Source organism: Onychostruthus taczanowskii, unplaced genomic scaffold (assembly GCF_017590055.1).
Source record: "Onychostruthus taczanowskii isolate IOZ18803 unplaced genomic scaffold, ASM1759005v1 scaffold397, whole genome shotgun sequence".
Classification (NCBI taxonomy): Eukaryota; Metazoa; Chordata; class Aves; order Passeriformes; family Passeridae; genus Onychostruthus; species Onychostruthus taczanowskii.
The window spans coordinates 1-22585 of NW_024501426.1; the positions used below are offsets into that span (position 1 = coordinate 1).

Here is a 22585-nt window from a genome sequence, read left to right on the forward strand (position 1 = left end):
GGGACAGGGGGACAAGGGGCGGGTGACATTCCCACGGTGCCCCCCCCTGCCCGGCCCCTCCCAGCGCCGGAATTCCCGCAAATCCCGAAAAAAACCCAAAAAAACAAAAAAACCGAGGTGACCCCGGGGATACCGGGGGGAGGGGGGGGGTCCCCGAAGTGTCCCCGTGTCCTCGGGGTGTCCCGGGGGTGTCCCGGGGGTGTCCCCGGTGTCCCGGGGGTGTCCCGGGGGTGTCCCGGGGGTGTCCCCATTGTCCCGGGGGTGTCCCGGGGCTGTCCCGGGGGTGTCCCCGTGTCCCGGGGGTGTCCCGGGGGTGTCCCCGTGTCCCGGGGGTGTCGCGGGGGTGTCCCCCTGTCCCGGGGGTGTCCCGGGGGTGTCCCGGGGGTGTCCCGGGGGTGTCCCGGGGGTGTCCCGGGGGTGTCCCGGGGGTGTCCCGGGGGTGTCCCGGGGGTGTCCCGGGGGTGTCCCGGGGGTGTCCCGGGGGTGTCCCGGGGCTGTCCCGGGGGTGTCCCGGGGGTCTCCCCGTGCCCCACGGTGCCCCCGCTGTCCCCCCAGGCTGGGAGGTGACACCGGAGCCGCCGCGAGGTTCCCGAGCGAGGCCCGAGGATTCCCGGGGCGGATCCGGCCCGGTACCGGCACCGGGAGCGCGCCAAGGTCAGCGGGGCCGGAGCCCGGACCCCGTGTCAGCCCCACGGACCCCGTGTCAGCCCCACAGACCCCAGCCCCGTGTCCAGCCCCACTGACCCCAGACCCCGTGTCCAGACCCCGTGTCCAGCCCCACTGACCCCAGACCCCGTGTCCAGTCCCTGGCCGGACCCACACCCGGTGTCCGGCCCCACCCTGACCCCAAATCCGGTGTCCAGCCTCTCCCTTTAACCCCCAGTCCTGTGTCCAGCCCCCCGCTGACCCCTGACCCCGTGTCCAGCCCTGCTGACCCCTGACCCGTGTCCATCCCCATGTCCCATGTCCTGTGTCCATCTGCGTGTCCCGTGTCCATCCCCATGTCCTGTGTCCCATGCCCACATCCCGTGTCCCACATCCCGTGTCCATCCGTGTCCCATGTCCCACATCCCGTGTCCCGTGTCCATCCGTGTGTCCCGTGTCCTGTGTCCATCTGTGTCCCATATCCCCACATCCCGTGTCCCGTGTTCCATCCCCACATCCTGTGTCCCGTGTTCCATCCCCACGTCCCGTGTCCCGTGTTCCATATCCCCACATCCCGTGTCCCATGTCCCGTGTCCATCCGTGTCCCATGTCCCACATCCCGTGTTCCATGTCCCGTGTCCCATGTCCCATCTCCCACGTCCCGTGTCCCGTGTCCATCCGTGTGTCCGTGTCCCATGCCCACATCCCGTGTCCTGTGTCCCATATCCCCACATCCCGTGTCCCACATCCCGTGTCCCACATCCTGTGTCCATCCGTGTCCCATGTCCCACATCCCGTGTCCACCCGTGTCCCATGTCCCACATCCCGTGTCCCGTGTCGCGGGCAGATGGAGCGCGAGGAGGAGGAGACGCGCGAGATCCTGCTGCCCAACTGGCAGGGCAGCGGCTCGCACGGCATCACCATCGCCCAGACCGACGACGGCGTCTTCGTCCGCCGCGTGCAGCAGAACTCGCCCGCCGCCCGCATGGGCGTGGTCAAGGAAGGTGGGCACACCTGGGGGCTCTGGGGACACCTGGGGACGTCCTGGGGGCATCTCAGGAGCTTCTGCCTCTGTCCCCGTGGGTGGTGACCCTGTGGTTCAAGAGTTTGGGGGCCAAATCTTGAGGGTTTGGGGGTTAAAATTGAAGTTTTGGGGACCTGGGGACATCCTGGTGGCATCTCAGGAGCTTCTGTCTCTGTCCCTGTGGGTGGTGACCCACTCATGGTGGGGACAGGGGTCCATCCCTGAGAGTTTGGGGTTCAAAATGGGATTTTTGGTCCATTTTGGTGTCACCTCAGGAGCTTCTGCCCCCTCTGCTCACCCCATGGTCAATCACAATGGGGACAGGGGGGTCCATCCCTGAGAGTTTTGGGGTTCAAAACTGGTTTTTCGGGGTTGTTTGGTGGCACCTCAGGAGCTTCTGCCTCCTCTGATCACCCCTCCAGCCCCACTGACCCCAGACCCCGTGTCCAGTCCCTGGCCGGACCCACACCCGGTGTCCGGCCCCACCCTGACCCCAAATCCGGTGTCCAGCCTCTCCCTTTAACCCCCAGTCCTGTGTCCAGCCCCCCGCTGACCCCTGACCCCGTGTCCAGCCCTGCTGACCCCTGACCCGTGTCCATCCCCATGTCCCATGTCCTGTGTCCATCTGCGTGTCCCGTGTCCATCCCCATGTCCTGTGTCCCATGCCCACATCCCGTGTCCCACATCCCGTGTCCATCCGTGTCCCATGTCCCACATCCCGTGTCCCGTGTCCATCCGTGTGTCCCGTGTCCTGTGTCCATCTGTGTCCCATATCCCCACATCCCGTGTCCCGTGTTCCATCCCCACATCCTGTGTCCCGTGTTCCATCCCCACGTCCCGTGTCCCGTGTTCCATATCCCCACATCCCGTGTCCCATGTCCCGTGTCCATCCGTGTCCCATGTCCCACATCCCGTGTCCCGTGTCCATCCGTGTGTCCCGTGTCCTGTGTCCATCTGTGTCCCATATCCCCACATCCCGTGTCCCGTGTTCCATCCCCACATCCTGTGTCCCGTGTTCCATCCCCACGTCCCGTGTCCCGTGTTCCATATCCCCACATCCCGTGTCCCATGTCCCGTGTCCATCCGTGTCCCATGTCCCACATCCCGTGTCCCACATCCCGTGTCCCACATCCTGTGTCCATCCGTGTCCCGTGTCCATCCCCACGTGTCCCACATCCCGTGTCCATCCGTGTCCCATGTCCCACATCCCGTGTCCCGTGTCCCGTGTCCATCCCCACATCCCATGTTCCGTGTCCATCCCCGTGTGCCATGTCCCACATCCCGTGTCCCGTGTCGCGGGCAGATGGAGCGCGAGGAGGAGGAGACGCGCGAGATCCTGCTGCCCAACTGGCAGGGCAGCGGCTCGCACGGCATCACCATCGCCCAGACCGACGACGGCGTCTTCGTCCGCCGCGTGCAGCAGAACTCGCCCGCCGCCCGCATGGGCGTGGTCAAGGAAGGTGGGCACACCTGGGGGCTCTGGGGACACCTGGGGACGTCCTGGGGGCATCTCAGGAGCTTCTGCCTCTGTCCCCGTGGGTGGTGACCCTGTGGTTCAAGAGTTTGGGGGCCAAATCTTGAGGGTTTGGGGGTTAAAATTGAAGTTTTGGGGACCTGGGGACATCCTGGTGGCATCTCAGGAGCTTCTGTCTCTGTCCCTGTGGGTGGTGACCCACTCATGGTGGGGACAGGGGTCCATCCCTGAGAGTTTTGGGGTTCAAAATGGGATTTTTGGTCCATTTTGGTGTCACCTCAGGAGCTTCTGCCCCCTCTGCTCACCCCATGGTCAATCACAATGGGGACAGGGGGGTCCATCCCTGAGAGTTTTGGGGTTCAAAACTGGTTTTTCGGGGTTGTTTGGTGGCACCTCAGGAGCTTCTGCCTCCTCTGATCACCCCATGGTCAATCACAGTGGGGACAGGGGTCCATCCCTGAGAGTTTTGGGGTTCAAAACTGGTTTTTCGGGGTTGTTTGGTGGCACCTCAGGAGCTTCTGCCCCCTCTGCTCACCCCGCAGTCACTCAAAATGGGGACAGAGGGGTCCATCCCTGAGAGTTTTGGGGTTCAAAACTGGTTTTTCGGGGTTGTTTGGTGTCACCTCGGGAGCTTCTGCCTCCTCTGATGACCCCGTGGTCACTCACACTGGGAACAGGGGTGTCCATCCCTGAGACTTTTGGGGTTCAAAATTGGTTTTTTGGGGTAGTTTGGTGGCACCTCAGGAGCTTCTGCCCCCTCTGCTAACTCCGTGGTCACTCAGGCAGGGACAGGGGTGTCCATCCCTGAGAGTTTTGGGGTTCAAAATTGGTTTTTTGGGGTAGTTTGGTGGCACCTCAGGAGCTTCTGCCTCCTCTGATGACCCCGTGGTCACTCACAGTGGGAACAGGGGTCCATCCCTGAGAGTTTTGGGGTTCAAAATTGGTTTTTTGGGGTAGTTTGGTGGCACCTCAGGAGCTTCTGCCTCCTCTGCTCACCCCACGGTCACTCGCAATGGGGACAGGGGCCTCTTCCCTGAGACTTTTGGGGTTCAAAATCAGATTTTTGGTCCATTCTGGTGTCACCTCGGGAGCCTCTGCCCCCTCTGCTCCCCCCGGTCGGGGACAGGGGGGTCCCTCCCGGTGTCCCCTCCCCAGCAGACCCCTGACCCGGCTGTCCCCCGTCCCCAGGGGATCAGATCGTCAGCGCCACCGTCTACTTCGACAAGCTGCAGTCGGGGGAGGCGGCGCAGCTGCTGCAGAGCATGGGGCAGCACACGCTGGGGCTGCGGCTGCAGCGCCGCGGCGACCGCTCGCCCACGGCCGGACACGGCTGCGGCCAGCTCGGACACGGCTGCGGCCAGCTGGCCTTCGCGCCCGGCAGCCCCGAGGTCGTGCTGGTGAGCGAGGAGGACGAGGAGGAGGAGGGTGGGTGAGGGGGAGGAAGATGTGGGGAGGAGGAGGATGAGGGTGAAGGTTAAGGAGAGGAAGATGAGGAGGAGGGAGGATGAGGATGAGGATGGTGGGGAGGAGGAGGATGGGGATGAGGATGAGGATGAGGATGAGGATGAGGATGAGGGAGGATGAGGACGAGAATGGTGGGGAGGAGGAGGATGAGGGTGAAGATGAAGATAAGGATGGAGATGAAGGTGATGAAGATGAGGATGGGGGAGGAGGAGGATGAGAATGGTGGGGAGGAGGAGGTTGAGGGGGATGAGGACAAGGACAGGGACGAGGATGAGGATGGGGATAAAGATTAAGGAGATGAAGATGAGGAGGGGGGAGGATGAGGATGAGAAGGGTGGGGAGGAGGAGGATGAGGATGAAGATGAAGATAAGGATGGAGATGAAGGGGATGAAGATGAGGAGGGGGGAGGATGAGGATGAGAAGGGTGGGGAGGAGGAGGATGAGGATGAGGATGGGGGAGGATGAGGACGAGAATGGTGGGGAGGAGGAGGATGAGGGGGATGAGGACAAGGACAGGGACGAGGATGAGGATGGGGATAAAGATTAAGGAGATGAAGATGAGGAGGGGGGAGGATGAGGATGAGAATGGTGGGGAGGAGGAGGATGAGGATGAGGATGAAGATAAGGATGGAGATGATGAAGATGAGGATGAGGATGAGGATGGGGGAGGATGAGGACGAGAATGGTGGGGAGAAGGAGGATGAAGATAAGGATGAAGATGAAGGTGATGAAGATGAGGATGGGGGAGGATGAGGACGAGAATGGTGGGGAGGATGAGGATGAGGAAGGGGATGAGAAGGAGGAGAATGGGGATGAGGATGAAGATGAGGAAGGAGATGAGAAGGAGAATGGGAATGAGGATGAAGATGAGGATGAAGATGAAGGTGAGGAGGGTGAGGATGGGGGAGGATGAGGATGAGAATGGTGGGGAGGAGGAGGATGAGGGGGATGAGGACAAGGAGAGGGACGAGGATAAGGATGAGGATGGTGAGGAGGAGGAGGATGAGAGGGATGAGGGGGATGAGGGGGATGAGGATCACTGGGATGAGGACAAGGACAGGGATGAGGATGAGGACAGGGATGAGGATGAAGATGAAGATGAAGATGAGGATGAGGTGGGGGATGGGGACAAGGATGGGGATGAGGATGAGGATGAGGACGGGGATGAGGATGAAGATGAGGATGAGGTTGGGGATGGGGACAAGGACGGGGATGAGGATGAGGATGGGGATGGGGACAAGGACGGGGATGAGGATGAGGATGGGGATGGGGACAAGGACGGGGATGAGGATGAGGATGGGGATGGGGACAAGGACGGGGATGAGGATGAGGATGGGGATGGGGACAAGGACGGGGATGAGGATGAGGATGGGGATGGGGACAAGGACGGGGATGAGGATGAGGATGGGGATGGGGACAAGGACGGGGATGAGGATGAGGATGGGGATGGGGACAAGGACGGGGATGAGGATGAGGATGGGGATGGGGACAAGGACGGGGATGAGGATGAGGATGGGGATGGGGACAAGGACGGGGATGAGGATGAGGATGGGGATGGGGACAAGGACGGGGATGAGGATGAGGATGAGGACGGGGATGAGGATGAAGATGAGGATGAGGTTGGGGATGGGGACAAGGATGGGGATGAGGATGAGGATGAGGATGGGGATGAGGACAAGGACGGGGATGAGGATGAGGATGAGGATGGGGACAAGGACGGGGATGAGGATGAGGATGAGGATGAGGATGGGGACAAGGACAGGGATGAGGATGAGGATGAGGATGAGGATGGGGATGGGGACAAGGACAGGGATGAGGATGAGGATGAGGATGGGGACAAGGACGGGGATGAGGATGAGGATGAGGATGAGGATGGGGACAAGGACAGGGATGAGGATGAGGACGGGCACGGGGAGGAAGCACCGTCCGGCGCTCACCCTCTCCTCCGCAGAGCGGCGATGACGAGGAGTACCAGCGCATCTACACCACCAAAATCAAACCGCGGCTCAAGTCCGAGGACGGCGCCGAGGCCGAAGCCGGGGCCACGCAGAGCAGAACCATCACGGTCACCCGCAAGCTCACCGCCTACACCGTGGACGTCACCAGCCACGACGGCGACCTCGGCGGCCTCGGCGGCCCCGACGTCCGCGTCCCCACGCCGGAGCTCGGCGCCGATGTCCGAGCGGGGCCGGGGATCCTGCCCGGCCCACCCGAGGGGCTCCACCTGAGAACGGAGCCCCAGAGCCAAATTCCTGCTGGAGAAACTGGAAAATCCCTGCCGGGCTGGAAGGGCTCCGGCGCCTTGCCGGGGTCGCCCCGGGTCGAGGCCAACGGACAGTTTGGGGAGCCGGACGGGTCGTTCCGCGTGTCCGGCGTGGCTCCGTGTCCGCAGGGAGAGGTCAGCGTCTCCTCGCCGCCCGTGGACGTGGGCAAGATCAAGATCCCGACGTTAAAAATCCCCAAATTCGGCTTCCGGGCCGGCGGCGAAGCCGCGGCCCCGCAGGTGGGCACGGGGATGGACGTCACCTGCTCGCCCGCGCCGGACGTTTCGTCCCCGTCCGGCAAAGCCCCGGTGCCGCAGGTGGACGTGGCGGTCAAAGGTGCCACCAAGGTCCCCTCCCCTCCTCTGGACGTCCCCGGCGTGGAGGTGGCGGCCCCGGACGGCGCCAAGGGGAAAATCAAAATCCCGCACTTGACCTTCCCCAAATTCACCGCCCAGGGCGACGGCGGCACCGCGGATGTCCCCAAGGGCGTGGCCGTGCCCGAGGTGGCCCCGGAAGGAGAATGGAAAGGCCCCACCTTCAAGAAGGTGGAAACGCCCCAAATTTCGCTGTCGGACGTGAACCTGAACCTGAAGGGCCCCCGAGGGGAAGGGGACATCAAAGGACTCTGCCCCAAGGGTCCCCAGGTGGACGTGGCCGGGCCAGGGGGTGGCCTGAAGGGCGTGGAGATGGACGTTGGCTTGAAGGGAGGAGTGGACGTGTCCGTGCCGACCGTGGGGGGCGAATTGAGGGGACCCCAACTGGACCTTAAAGGGCCCCAAATTGGGGTGGAGGTGCCCGGAGTGGACATCAAGGGCCCCGCGGTGAAGGTGCCCGAGATGAGCGTCAAGACCCCCCAAATCTCCGTGCCCGACGTCGACCTGAGCCTGAAAGGGCCCGGAGTGAAGGGAAATCTGGATGTTTCTGCCCCAAAACTGGAAGGGGAGCTGAAGACCCCCGGACTGGACATCAAAGGCCCCAAAGTCGAGGTTGGGAGCCCAGAAATGGAGATCCAGGGGCCCGAGGGGAAACTGAGGTTCCCCAAGCTGAAAATGCCCAAATTTGGGGTGAAGGGAGAGAGCCCCAGTGTTGATGTGACCCTTCCCAAAGCGGGGGTGGACGTCTCCTGCCCCAAGGTGGACGTCAGCGTCCCGAGCGTGGACGTCAAGGCCCCCAAAGTGGACACTGAAGCACCCGAAGTGGACGTCCATGGCCCCGAGGGCAAATTCAAGATGCCCAAGTTCAAAATGCCCAAATTTGGGATGCCCGGGGTCAAGGCAGAAGGTCCCGAGCTGGACGTGAACCTCCCCAAGGGCGGCGTGGAGGTGTCCGGCCCCAAGGTGGACGTTGAGGCGCCAAGTTTGGACATCCAGGGGCCCCAAATGCACCTCAAGGGCCCCAAAATTTCCATGCCGGACGTGGACCTGACCATGAACGGTGCCAAGGCCAGCGGCGACCTGGACGTGTCCGTGCCGGGTTTGAAGGGCCCCGAGCTGGACATCAAAGGCCCCAAAGTCGAGGTTGAAGCCCCAGATTTGGACGTCCAAGGGCCCGAGGGCAAACTGAGGTTCCCCAAGATGAAAATGCCCAAATTTGGGGTGAAGGCAGAGAGCCCCGAGCTCGAGGTGGCCCTTCCCAAGGGCGGAGTGGACGTTTCGGGTCCCGGCGTCGCCGTCGAGGTCCCCGGCGTGGAGCTGAAGGGCCCCAAGGTGAAGGTGCCCGAGGTGAGCATCAAAACCCCCCAGATCTCCATGCCCGACATCGACCTGAACCTCAAAGGGCCCAAAGTCAAGGCAGATTTGGACGTTTCCACCCCAAAACTGGAAGGGGAGCTGAAGACCCCCGGATTGGACATCAAGGGCCCCAAAGTTGAGGTTGAAGCCCCAGATTTGGCCGTCCAAGGGCCCGAGGGTAAACTGAGGTTCCCCAAGATGAAAATGCCCAAATTTGGGGTGAAGGGAGAGAGCCCCGAGCTGGAGGTGACGCTCCCCAAGGGGCAGGTGGACATTTCCGCCCCCAAGGTGGACATCGACGTCCCGAGCGTGGACGTGGAGGGGCCGGAGGTCAAAGGGAAAGGCCTCAAGTTCAAAATGCCCGAACTCAATGTTCAGACCCCAAAACTCTCCATGCCAGATGTGGATCTGGGCTTGAAGGCCCCGAAACTCAAAGGGGATGTCGGAATTTCTGGGCTGAAGGGCCCGAAAATCGACGTGAAAGGCCCCAAAGTGGATGTGGAAGGTGCCAAAATCGACGTGAAAGGTCCCAAGTTGGATGTGGAAAGTCCCAAAATCGACGTGAAAGGTCCCAAGTTGGATGTGGAAAGTCCCAAAATCGACGTGAAAGGTCCCAAGTTGGATGTGGAAGGTCCCAGGTTGGAAGTGGAAGGTCCCAAGTTGGATGTTGACGTGCCCGAGGTGGACTTGGAATGTCCAGAAGGGAAGGTGAAAGGCCCCAAATTCAAGATGCCGAAACTCAACATCACATCCCCCAAAATCTCGATGCCGGACGTGGATTTGAACCTGAAGGGACACAAAGTGAAGGGAGAGGTGGACGTGTCCCTCCCCAAGGTCGAAGGTGACATCAAGGGGCCGAAGGTGGACGTGGAGGTCCCGGACGTCCACCTGGAAGGTCCAGAGGCCAAACTGAAAATGCCCAAAATGAAATTGCCTCATTTCAACGTGTCCGGCCCCAAAATGGAGGGGCCCGAGGTGGACGTGACCCTGCCCAAAGGAGAGGTGGACATCTCTGGGCCAGAGGTGGACGTTGAGGGGCCGGAGGTGGACGTTGGAGGAGCGGAAGGGAAATGGAAAGGTCCCAAATTCCGGATGCCGAAGCTGAACATCAAACCCCACAAAATCTCGATGCCGGACGTGGATTTGAACCTGAAGGGACCCAAAGTGAAGGGAGATGTGGACGTGTCCCTCCCCAAGGTGGAAGGGGAGTTGAAAGCTCCAGAAGTGGACATTAAAGGGCCGAAAGTGGACGTCGAGGTGCCCGGCGTGGATTTGGAGGGTCCCGAGGGGAAGATCAAAGGCCCCAAGTTCAAGATGCCTGAGATGCACATCAAGACACAGAAGATCTCCATGCCCGACGTGGACATCAACCTGAAGGGCCCCAAGGTCAAGGGCGATGTGGACGTGTCCCTTCCAAAGCTGGAGGGTGAGCTGAAGGGGCCTGAACTGGACATCAAAGGCCCCAAAGTGGACATTGAAGCACCCGACGTGGACATTCACGGCCCTGAGGGGAAATTCAAGATGCCCAAGTTCAAGATGCCCAAATTTTGGATGCCCGGGGTCAAGGCAGAGGGTCCAGAGCTGGACGTGAACCTCCCAAAAGGAGACCTGGATGTGTCCGGCCCCAAGGTGGACATTGAAGGGCCAGAGGTGGACGTGGAGCTGCCAGAGGGGAAGATCAAAGGCCCCAAGTTCAAGATGCCCGAGATGCATTTCAAGACCCCCAAGATCTCCATGCCCGACATTGATTTGAACCTGAAGGGTCCAAAAGTGAAGGGAGATGTCGATGTCTCTGTCCCCAAGATGGAGGGTGAGCTGAAAGGTCCCGAAATCGACCTCAAGGGCCCCAAAGTGGACATTGAAGCACCTGACGTGGACATTCATGGCCCTGAGGGGAAATTCAAGATGCCCAAGTTCAAGATGCCCAAATTTGGGATGGAAATCGACATCAAGGGCCCCAAAGTGGACGTTGATGTGCCAGACATGGACATTCACGGCCCTGAGGGAAAATTCAAGATGCCCAAGTTCAAGATGCCCAAATTTGGGATGAAGGGTGAAGGTCCCGAGGTGGATGTGAGCCTCCCAAAAGGAGACCTGGATGTGTCTGGCCCCAAGGTGGACATTGAGATGCCGAGTGTGGACATTGAGGGCCCAGAGGGGAAGATCAAAGGCCCCAAGTTCAAGGTGCCCGAGATGAACATCAAGGCCCCCAAGATCTCCATGCCTGACATTGACCTGAACCTGAAAGGCCCCAAAGTCAAGGGGGGTGTGGATGTCTCCGTCCCCAAATTGGAGGGCGACCTGAAAGGTCCGGATGTGAACATTAAAGGTCCGAAGGTGGATGTGGACGTTCCTGACGTGGACGTTGAAGGTCCAGAGGGGAAGTGGAAGGGACCCAAGATCAAGATGCCGGAGATGAACATCAAGGCACCGAAATTTTCTCTGCCTGATGTCGACTTGAACCTGAAGGGTCCCAAACTGAAGGGAGAAGTGGGCGTGTCTGCCCCAAAAATAGAAGGTGACGTGAAAGTGCCGGATGTGGAGTTGAAAGGACCCAAAGTGGACGTGGATGTCCCTGACATCGAACTGGAGGGCCCCGAGGGGAAGATCAAAGGCCCCAAGTTCAAGATGCCCGAGATGCACTTCAAGGCCCCCAAGATCTCCATGCCCGACTTTGATCTGAACCTGAAGGGCCCCAAAGTGAAGGGAGACGTGGACGTGTCCCTCCCGAAAATCGAGGGAGATTTGAAGGCTCCAGAGGTCGACATCAAAGGCCCCAAAGTCGATGTGGATCTCCCCGACGTCGACCTGGAGTGTCCTGAGGGGAAACTGAAGGGCCCCAAGTTCAAGATGCCCGAGATGCACTTCAAAACCCCCAAGATCTCCATGCCTGATATCGACCTCAACCTGAAGGGCCCCAAACTGAAGGGGGACGTAGACATTTCCGCCCCCAAACTGGAAGGTGACCTGAAGGGCCCAGACGTGGACATCAAAGGTCCCAAAGTGGACATCGAAGCTCCCGACGTGGACATTGACCTCCCAGAGGGAAAGGTGAAGGGCCCCAAGTTCAAGATGCCCGAGATGCACTTCAAGGCCCCCAAAATCTCCATGCCTGACTTTGATCTGAACCTCAAGGGCCCCAAGGTCAAAGGTGATGTGGATGTGTCCGTGCCAAAGCTTGAAGGGGACCTGAAAGGGCCGGAGGTGTCACTGAAAGGTCCAAAAGTTGATGTCGAGGTGCCCGATGTGGAGCTGGAATGCCCAGAAGGGAAGATCAAAGGCCCCAAGTTCAAGATGCCCGAGATGCACTTCAAGGCCCCCAAGATCTCCATGCCCGACTTCGATCTCAACCTGAAGGGCCCCAAACTGAAGGGGGACGTTGATGTTTCAGCTCCAAAGCTGGAGGGTGACCTGAAGGGCCCTGAATTGGATATCAAGGGCCCCAAAGTTGATGTCAACCTTCCCGACGTTGACCTAGAGTGCCCTGAGGGGAAACTGAAGGGCCCCAAGTTCAAGATGCCCGAGATGCACATCAAGGCCCCCAAGATCTCCATGCCCGACATCGACCTCAGCCTCAAAGGCCCCAGACTGAAGGGGGATGTCGATGTCTCTGTTCCAAAGCTTGAGGGAGATCTGAAAGCCCCAGACATCGACATCAAAGGCCCCAAAGTCAATGTGGACCTCCCCGACGTTGAGCTGGAGTGTCCCGAGGGGAAGATCAAAGGCCCCAAGTTCAAGATGCCCGAGATGCACATCAAGGCCCCCAAGATCTCCATGCCCGACGTTGACTTCAACCTCAAAGGCCCCAAAGTCAAGGGTGACATCGATGTTTCTGCTCCAAAGCTGGAGGGTGACCTGAAGGGCCCCGAAATCGACATCAAGGGCCCCAAAGTGGACATTGAAGCACCAGACGTGGACATTCATGGTCCTGAGGGAAAATTCAAGATGCCCAAGTTCAAAATGCCCAAATTTGGGATGAAGGGAGAAGGCCCCGAGGTGGACGTGAACCTCCCAAAAGGAGACCTGGATGTGTCTGGCCCCAAGGTGGACATTGAAGGGCCTGACGTGGACGTGGAGCTGCCAGAGGGGAAGATCAAAGGCCCCAAGTTCAAGATGCCCGAGATGCATTTCAAGACCCCCAAGATCTCCATGCCTGACATCAACCTGCACCTCAAAGGCCCCAAGGTCAAGGGCGATGTCGATGTTTCCCTTCCCAAGGTGGAAGGTGACCTCAAGGGCCCTGAACTGGACATCAAAGGCCCCAAAGTGGATGTTGACCTCCCCGATGTTGAGCTGGAAGGTCCCGAGGGGAAGATCAAAGGCCCCAAGTTCAAGATGCCCGAAATGCACATCAAGGCCCCCAAGTTCTCCATGCCTGATGTTGACTTCAGCTTGAAAGGCCCCAAGGTCAAGGGTGATGTGGATGTGTCCCTTCCAAAGCTGGAGGGTGACCTGAAAGGACCTGAACTGGACATCAAAGGCCCCAAAGTAGATGTTGATGTGCCAGACGTGGACATTCATGGCCCAGAAGGAAAAATAAAGTTCCCCAAGTTCAAGATGCCCAAATTTGGGATGCCCGGGGTCAAGGCAGAGGGTCCAGAGCTGGACGTGAACCTCCCAAAAGGAGACCTGGATGTGTCCGGCCCCAAGGTGGACATTGAAGGCCCAGAGGTGGACGTGGAGCTGCCAGAGGGGAAGATAAAAGGCCCCAAGTTCAAGATGCCCGAGATGCATTTCAAGGCCCCCAAGATCTCCATGCCCGATGTTGACTTCAACCTCAAAGGCCCCAAACTGAAGGGGGATGTCGATGTTTCTGCTCCCAAACTCGAGGGTGACCTGAAAGCCCCAGACATCGACATCAAAGGCCCCAAAGTGGATGTTGATCTCCCCGATGTTGAGCTGGAAGGTCCCGAGGGGAAGATCAAAGGCCCCAAGTTCAAGATGCCCGAAATGCACATCAAGGCCCCCAAGTTCTCCATGCCTGATGTTGATTTCAGCCTGAAGGGCCCCAAAGTCAAGGGGGACATCGACGTCTCTGTCCCTAAACTGGAAGGTGACATCAAGGGGCCTGAACTGGACATGTGGACGTGAACCTCTCGACAGGAAACCTGGATGTGTCTGGCCCCAAGGTGGACATTGAAGGGCCAGAGGTGGACGTAGAGCTGCCAGAGGGGAAGATCAAAGGTCCCAAGTTCAAGATGCCCGAGATGCACATCAAGGCCCCCAAGATCTCCATGCCCGACGTTGACTTCAACCTCAAAAGCCCCAAACTGAAGGGAGACGTGGACGTGTCCCTTCCAAAGGTTGAGGGAGACCTGAAAGGTCCCGAAATCGACATCAAAGGCCCCAAAGTGGATGTTGATCTCCCTGATGTTGAATTGGAAGGTCCCGAGGGGAAGATCAAAGGCCCCAAGTTCAAGATGCCTGAGATGCACATCAAGGCCCCCAAAATCTCCATGCCCGATGTTGACTTCAGCCTGAAGGGCCCCAAAGTCAAGGGTGACATCGACGTCTCTGTCCCTAAACTGGAAGGTGACCTGAAAGGGCCTGAACTGGACATCAAAGGGCCCAAAGTGGACATTGAAGCACCCGACGTGGACATTCACGGCCCAGAAGGGAAAGTTAAAATGCCCAAGTTCAAAATGCCCAAATTCGGCTTTTCTGGGCCCAAAGTGGAAGGCCCCGACCTGGATGTGAACCTCCCCGAGGCCGAGGTCAACATTTCGGGTCCAAAAGTCGACGTTTCTGTCCCCGACCTGGACGTTGAAGGCCCCGAAGGGAAATTGAAGGGCCCCAAGTTCAAGAAGCCGGAGCTGCAGTTCAATGTCCCCAAGATCTCCATGCCCGACATCGACCTGAACCTGAAAGGCCCCAAAATCAAAGGTGACCTCGATGCTTCTCTTCCCAAGGTCGAGGGCGAGCTGAAAGGCCCAAAAGTGGACATCAAGGGGCCGGAGCTTGAGCTGGAGGGGCCAAAGGTTGACCTCGAAGGAAAAGCTAAAAAATCCAGGTTTAAACTTCCCAAGTTTGGCTTTTCTGGCCCCAAAGTTCAAAGCCCCGAGGTGGATGTGAAGCTGAAAAAGCCTGAGGTGGAACTGTCCGGACCGAAAGTCGAGGTCCAGGCTCCGGATTTGGATATCCAGGGAAAATCCAAGGGTTCCAAATTCAAAATGCCTTTTCTGAACATTTCTTCACCCAAAGTCTCGATGCCGGACGTGGAGCTGAACCTGAAGGGGCACAAAATGAAGGGGGAGTTTGACCTGTCCACCCCCAAACTGGAAGGGGAGCTGAAAGCGCCTGAGGTGGACATCAAGGGCCCGAAGGTCAACATCGAGGCCCCCGACGTGGATGTTCACGGCCCAGAAGGGAAAATCAAAATGCCCAAGTTCAAAATGCCCAAATTTGGGGTTCCTGGGTTTAAAGGGGAGGGGCCAGAGGTGGATGTGAACCTGCCGACAGGAGAACTGGATGTGTCCGGTCCGAAAGTGGACATTGAAGGTCCGGAGGTGGACATTGAGGGGCCGGAAGGGAAGATCAAAGGCCCCAAGTTTAAGATGCCCGAGATGAACATCAAGGCCCCCAAAATCTCCATGCCCGACATCGACCTCAACCTGAAGGGCCCCAAAGTGAAGGGGGACGTGGACGTGTCCCTGCCCCAGGTGGACCTGAAAGGACCCAAGGTGGACGTGGAAGTTCCCGACATCGACGTCGAAGGTCCGAAAGGGAAAATCAAAGGCCCCAAATTTAAAATGCCCGAGATGAACATCAAAGCTCCCAACCTCTCCATGCCGGAGCTGGACCTCAACCTGAAAGGCCCCAAGGTCAAAGGGGGGGTGGACGTCGATGTGTCCGCACCAAAAATCGAAGGGGACCTGAGCTTGCCGGACGTCGACATCAAAGGCCCCAAGGTGGACATTGAAGGTCCAGAGGTGGACATTGAAGGGCCTGAGGGGAAGATCAAAGGCCCCAAGTTCAAGATGCCCGAGATGCACATCAAGGCCCCCAAGATCTCCATGCCCGACGTTGACTTCAACCTCAAAGGCCCCAAAGTCAAGGGTGACATCGATGTTTCTGCTCCAAAGCTGGAGGGTGACCTGAAGGGCCCCGAAATCGACATCAAGGGCCCCAAAGTGGACGTTGATGTGCCAGACGTGGACATTCATGGTCCAGAAGGAAAATTCAAGATGCCCAAGTTCAAAATGCCCAAATTTGGGATGAAGGGAGAAGGCCCCGAGGTGGACGTGAACCTCCCAAAAGGAGACCTGGATGTGTCTGGCCCCAAGGTGGACATTGAAGGGCCTGACGTGGACGTGGAGCTGCCAGAGGGGAAGATCAAAGGCCCCAAGTTCAAGATGCCCGAGATGCATTTCAAGACCCCCAAGATCTCCATGCCCGACATCGACCTGAACCTGAAGGGCCCCAAACTGAAGGGGGATGTTGATGTTTCCCTTCCCAAAGTGGAAGGGGACCTGAAAGCCCCAGACATCGACATCAAAGGCCCTAAAGTGGATGTTGATCTCCCCGATGTTGAGCTGGAAGGTCCCGAGGGGAAGATCAAAGGCCCCAAGTTCAAGATGCCTGAGATGCACATCAAGGCCCCTAAAATCTCCATGCCTGACTTTGATCTGAACCTGAAGGGCCCCAAAGTCAAGGGAGACGTGGACGTGTCACTGCCAAGCGTGGAAGGAGACCTGAAAGGGCCAAAGGTGGACGTGAAAGGCCCCGAATTTGATGTTTCTGCTCCAGATGTTCAAATCGAGGGCCCTGAGGGGAAAATCAAAGGCCCCAAGTTCAAGATGCCCGAGATGAACATCAAGGCCCCCAAAATCTCCATGCCCGACTTTGATCTGAACCTGAAGGGCCCCAAATTAAAGGGAGACGTTGATGTGTCTGTCCCCAAAGTGGAAGGGGACCTGAAAGCCCCAGAGATCGACATCAAAGGCCCCAAAGTGGATGTTGATCTCCCTGACGTTGAGTTGGAAGGTCCCGAGGGGAAGATCAAAGGCCCCAAGTTCAAGATGCCCGAGATGAACATCAAGGCCCCCAAAATCTCCATGCCCGACGTTGACTTCAACCTCAAAGGCCCCAAAGTCAAGGGCGATGTGGACGTGTCTCTTCCAAAGCTGGAGGGTGACCTGAAGGGCCCCGAAATCGACATCAAGGGCCCCAAAGTGGACGTTGATGTGCCAGACGTGGACATTCATGGTCCAGAAGGAAAATTCAAGATGCCCAAGTTCAAAATGCCCAAATTTGGGATGAAGGGAGAAGGCCCCGAGGTGGACGTGAACCTCCCAAAAGGAGACCTGGATGTGTCTGGCCCCAAGGTGGACATTGAAGGGCCTGACGTGGACGTAAAGGAGACCTGGATGTGTCCGGCCCCAAGGTGGACATTGAAGGCCCAGAGGTGGACATTGACCTCCCAGAGGGGAAGATCAAAGGCCCCAAGTTCAAGATGCCTGAGATGCATTTTAAGACCCCAAAAATCTCCATGCCCGATGTTGACTTCAGCCTGAAGGGCCCCAAAGTCAAGGGGGACATCGACGTCTCTGTCCCCAAACTGGAAGGTGACATCAAGGGGCCTGAACTGGACATCAAGGGCCCCAAAGTGGACATTGAAGCGCCCGATGTGGACATTCACGGCCCAGAAGGAAAAATAAAGTTCCCCAAGTTCAAGATGCCCAAATTTGGGATGCCCGGGGTCAAGGCAGAAGGCCCCGAGGTGGACGTGAACCTCTCGACAGGAAACCTGGATCTGTCCGGTCCCAAGGTGGACATTGAAGGTCCAGAGGTGGACGTGGAGCTGCCAGAGGGGAAGGTGAAGGGTCCCAAGTTCAAGATGCCCGAGATGCACATCAAGGCCCCCAAGATCTCCATGCCCGACCTCGACCTGAACCTGAAGGGCCCCAAGGTCAAAGGTGACGTGGACGTGTCCCTGCCCAGTGTGGAAGGAGAGCTGAAAGGTCCCGAGGTCAACGTCACCGCCCCCGATGTCAGCATCGACGGCCCCGAGGGCAAATTGAAGCTTCCCAAGTTCAAGATGCCCAAATTCTCCATGCCTGGATTCAAAGGGGACGGGGTGGACGCGGACCTGACCCTCCCCAAGGGTGACGTGTCCATTTCAGGCCCCAGCGTGGACGTGGAGGCTCCTGAGCTGAGCGTCGACGGCAAAGTCAAAGGTCCCAAATTTTCCATGCCTGAGATGCACATCAAGGCCCCCAAGATCTCCATGCCCGACGTCGATTTCAACCTGAAGGGCCCCAAACTGAAGGGGGATGTCGATGTCTCTGTCCCAAAGCTTGAGGGAGACCTGAAAGGTCCCGAAATTGACATCAAAGGCCCCAAAGTCGATGTTGACCTCCCTGGTGTTGAGTTGGAAGGTCCTGAGGGGAAGATCAAAGGCCCCAAGTTCAAGATGCCCGAGATGAACATCAAGGCCCCCAAAATCTCCATGCCCGACGTTGACTTCAACCTGAAGGGCCCCAAAGTCAAGGGTGACATCGATGTCTCCATCCCCAAGCTGGAGGGGAACCTGCAGTGCCCAGATGTCGACCTCAAGGGCCCCAGAGTGGACATTCAGGCGCCGGACGTGACCCTGGAAGGGCCCAAGGTCAAGATGCCCGAAATTCACGTCAAGACCTGATGTCTCCGTCCCCAAGCTGGAGGGGAACCTGCAGTGCCCAGATGTCGACCTCAAGGGCCCCAGAGTGGACATTCAGGCGCCGGACGTGACCCTGGAAGGGCCCAAGGTCAAGATGCCCGAAATTCACGTCAAGACCCCCCAGATCTCCATGCCCGACATCGACCTGAACCTGAAGGGCCTGAAGGTCAAAGGTGACCTGCACGGCCCCAAGCTCGAGGGGGGTCTGAAGGGCCCCGAGGTCGACATCAAAGGCCCCAAAGTCGACGTTGAGGGCCCGGCGTTCGACGTTGACGGTCTGGAGGGGAAAGTGAAGCTGCCCAAAATGAAAATGCCCAAATTTGGCTTGAAGGGCGAAGGTCCCGACGTGGACGTGGACTTGCCGAAGGCCGAGGTGGATCTGTCAGGCCCCAAGGTTGATGTCAGCCTGCCAGAGGTCAACGTTGAAGGTCTGGAGGGCAAAGTGAAAGGTCCTAAAGTGAAAATGCCCGAAATGCACGTGAACGTCCCCAAAATCTCCATGCCCGAGATAGACTTGAACCTGAAAGGCCACAAAACCAAGGGCGGCTTTGACATTTCCACCCCAAAGGTGGAAGGTCACCTGAAAGGCCCCGAGGTCGACCTCAAAGGCCCAGAATTCGGAGTCAAAGGCCCTGAAGTTGACGTTGAGTGTCCTGACCTGAACGTCGAGGTCCCAGAAGCCAACATCAAAGTTCCCAAGTTTAAAAAGTCCAAATTTGGGTTCGGAATGAAAAGCCCCAAGGCGGAGGTGGATTTACCTGAGGCGGAGCTGAACGTGGAGTCACCTGAGGCCCACCTGTCCGGGAAGGGCAAGAAGAGCAAGTTCAAGATGCCCAAAATCCACATGAGCGGCCCCAAAGTGAAGGGCAAGAAGGGCGCCTTCGACGTGAACGCGGCGGGGGCCGAGCTGGACGTGGAGCTCAACGTCCCCAGCCCCGACGTCACCATCGGGGGCAACGCCGCCATGAAGTCCCCCAAAGGCAAGAAACCCATGTTTGGGAAGATCTCCTTCCCGGACGTCGAATTCGACCTGAAATCGCACAAATTCCGTGGGGAGGCCTCGGTGGGGGTCCCGAAAGTCGAGGGCGATCTGGAGGTCAAGGGCGACCTCAAGGGCCCGAGCCTCAACGCGGATCTTGAAGGTCCTGAGGTGAACCTGAAGAGCCCGAAATTCAAACTCCCCGGGGTCCAGGTGGGCACGGGGGACGTGAAAATCGGGGGGGACCTGAAGGGCCCCGCCGGGATGGACGTCACCGTCCCCTCGGCCGCGGCACCGGACGTCAGCGTGAAAGGACCAAAAGTAAAAGGTGAAGTTGGCATTGCCGGAGCACAACTGGAAGGTCCCGAGGTGAACCTGGGATGGCCCAAGGGGGGGAAAACGGGTTTGGGGCTGGAAATGCCGGACGTGAGCTCGGAGGTGGACGTGAAGCTCAAAGGGCCCCAGATCTCCAGACCTGAGTTGGAGGGGAACCTGAAAGGACCAAAATTAAAGGGAGATTTGGACATTTCGGGCTCGGTGGACGCGCCCGGCCTGGACCTCGGCGGCCTCGGGGGCAAGGTGAAGCTGCCCGCTGTGAAGTCCCCGACGCTGGAGGTCCAGGGGGGCGTCCCCTGCTCCGTCCAGTCCCCGGGGGTCACCCTGGACCTCCAGGGGCCCTCGATGGACGTCCCCGGCCTGGATTTGGATGTCAACGCGAAAGGACCAAAGTTGAAAGGAGACGTCGGCGTCAAATCCCCCCAGGTGTCGGCGGACGACTCCGGCTTGGAAATTTTGGGGGGCACCATCAAGCTCCCGTCCCTGAAGCTGCCCCAGTTCAGCATCTCCAGCCCCGGCGTGGACGGGGGGGACGCGGGGGTCACCCTGGAGGGCCCCCAGCTCAAGGGGGGGCTGAAGGGCTCCGGTTTGGGGCTGGAAGGCCCCGAGGTGGAGCTGAAAGGGCCGAAATTCTCCACGCCGGAAGTCGACCTGAGGCTGAAAGGACCAAACGTGGGCGCGGCCGGTGACATCAAAGGGTCAAAGGTCAGCGTGGAAGGGGTGGGCGTCCACCTGGAGGCTCCAGCCTTGGAAGTGTCCGGCTCGGGGTTGAACGTCAACGTGAAAGGGCCGAAGGTGAAAGGCGGGGCCGAGGCGACGCCGCCGTCGGTCGGCGCCGCTTCCGGAACCTTCCACGCCTCCTGCCCCAAGGCGGGCGCCGAGGGCGGCCAGGTCAAAGTCTCCTTCCCCAAGCTGCGGATGCCCAAATTCGTCTTCTCCGAGCCCGAGGCCAAGTGCCGCGAGGTCGGGGTGGACGTCGACTTCCCCGAGGCGGCCGAGCCGGAGCCGGACGAGGCCGAGGCTCGGCTGAAGAAATCCAAGCTCAAGATGCCCAAATTCAACTTCTCCAAGCAGAAAGGCCGCGCCGGCGGCGGAGCCACGCCGGCGTCCCCCGAGGCGGCGTCCGGCTCGGTGTCCGGCTCCAAGGGCGACCTCAAGAGCTCCAAATCCAGCCTGGGCCCGGCCGAGGGCGAGCCGGAGGCCGAGGCGCCGGCGGCCAAGGCCAAGTTCTCGCTGTTCCGCAGCAAGAAACCGCGGCCGCGCTCGTCGTCCTTCAGCGACGAGCACGCGGCCGAGCCCGAGGCCGGCCGGCAGCCCAAGGGCAAATTCGGGACCTTCGGGGGCATCGGCTCCAAGGCCAAGGGCTGCTACGAGGTGACGGCCGTGCCCGAGGACGGGGGGCGGGCGCCGGGGTCCCCCAAATCCCGCCTGTCCTCCTCGTCCTCCTCCGAGGGCGTGGCCCGCGCCGCGGTCCGAGTGCCCGGCCTGGAGCTGGCGGTGGCCAAGCGCAAGGAGTGACCGCGGGGTGGCCGAAGAGTGACCCCGGGGTGGCCAAAGAGTGACCCCGGGGTGGCCAAAGAGTGACCGCCAGGGGGGTTGTACATAGGCCTGGACCGAGGGACCCCCGCGTGTACAGAGGGGGGGAGGGGCTGGGGGTCCCTCCCCCCGGATTTTTGGGGTCCCCCCCTGTGCCGAGAGCTTTCACTTCTTCTCTCCCAATTTATCTTTTTTTGATATTTTTATTGGGGTTTATTTTGTGTCCCCTGTTTGTTGTTTTTGGTTTTTTTTTTTCTCCCTCCTCCCTCTCCCGAAATATTTTCAGTGTTTGGTTCGTGGAAATTAAATTTTTTTTTTTGGTCTTTTTGGGTTTTTTTTTTTTTTCTCCTTCCCCTCAGTTTTTAACTTTATTTTTGGCCTTTTTTTTTGTTTTTTTTTTATTTTCTGCAGGGCCTCAGGTTCTGCTGGGTCAGTGGATTTATTCAAAATTTTGGGTTATTTGGTTTGTGAAAGAAATGAAACCAAAAGTGTAGATTTTTTTATTTAAAAAACATGAGGTTTTTTATATAAAAAACAACCAAAACTGTGGATTTATTAAAAAAAAAAATTAACCAAAGCTGTGGATATGTTAAAAACCAAAGCAAAAATATGGATTTACTAAAAAAAGAAGAAAGTGGAATTAATAAAACCAACCAAAGTTAAAATGTAGATCCATTTAAAAAAAATTTATTGAAGAAATGAATATCAAAATAAATTAAATAAAAGAAGTGACAGAGACAAAATTGGGTCTGTTGGGAAAATCAACCAAAGGGGAACAATTAAAAAATAAAATTAAATCGATTTAGCCAAAGAAATAAACAAAAAATACGAATTTATTGAGCAGAATAAACCAAAAAATATGAACTTATTGAGAAAAATAAACAAAAAATATGAATTTATTGAGTAGAATAAACCAAAAAATACGAATTTATTGAGCAGAATAAACCAAAAAATATGAATTTATTGAGTAGAATAAACCAAAAAAAAAAAGGATTTATTTATAAAATTAACCCAAACCACGGATTTATTCCTAAAACAAACCAAACCCATGGATTTACTACCAAAAATAAACCAAAAGCTTGGATTTATCACTAAAACCAAACCAAAAACCCTCAGCTGTGACCTCCGAGCCAGCGTCGTCCCCTGGGCTGGAAATTCAATCCGAGGTTTTTCCTTTTTTAACCTTTTTTTACATTTTATTTTCCTTTTTTTTTTTTAATTTTCAATCTGTTTTCTGGCCGTTTTTTGGTGGGTTTTGTTACATCCTTTGTATTATAATTTGATAAAAAGCCCCCGTTTCCCTCTCGTTTAACCCCAAAGGTGCGTCGGGAGTCCGGGATAAAAAAGTTTTGTTTGGGAGGATTTTTTAGGGGAAGTTGAAATAAATTAAATTAAAAAAAATAAAAATTAAAATAAAATCCCCCCCCCCCAAAAAAAATGGAAGAAACCTTTTCCCTTTGCAGCACTTTCCTCC

General features: G+C 57.7%; 1 protein-coding gene across 1 annotated transcript; it reads left to right on the top strand.

Annotated features, from left to right (window-relative positions):
• Positions 1–485: 485 nt before the first annotated feature.
• LOC121340083 (neuroblast differentiation-associated protein AHNAK-like) lies at positions 486–22559 on the top strand. The gene is given in 8 exon segments (XM_041412482.1): positions 486–654; positions 1493–1649; positions 4332–4540; positions 6560–10532; positions 10644–13681; positions 13684–16955; positions 16958–18239; positions 18241–22559. Coding segments are annotated over 7 exon segments (14784 nt in total). The 5' UTR covers positions 486–654; the 3' UTR covers positions 21094–22559.
• Positions 22560–22585: the final 26 nt, after the last annotated feature.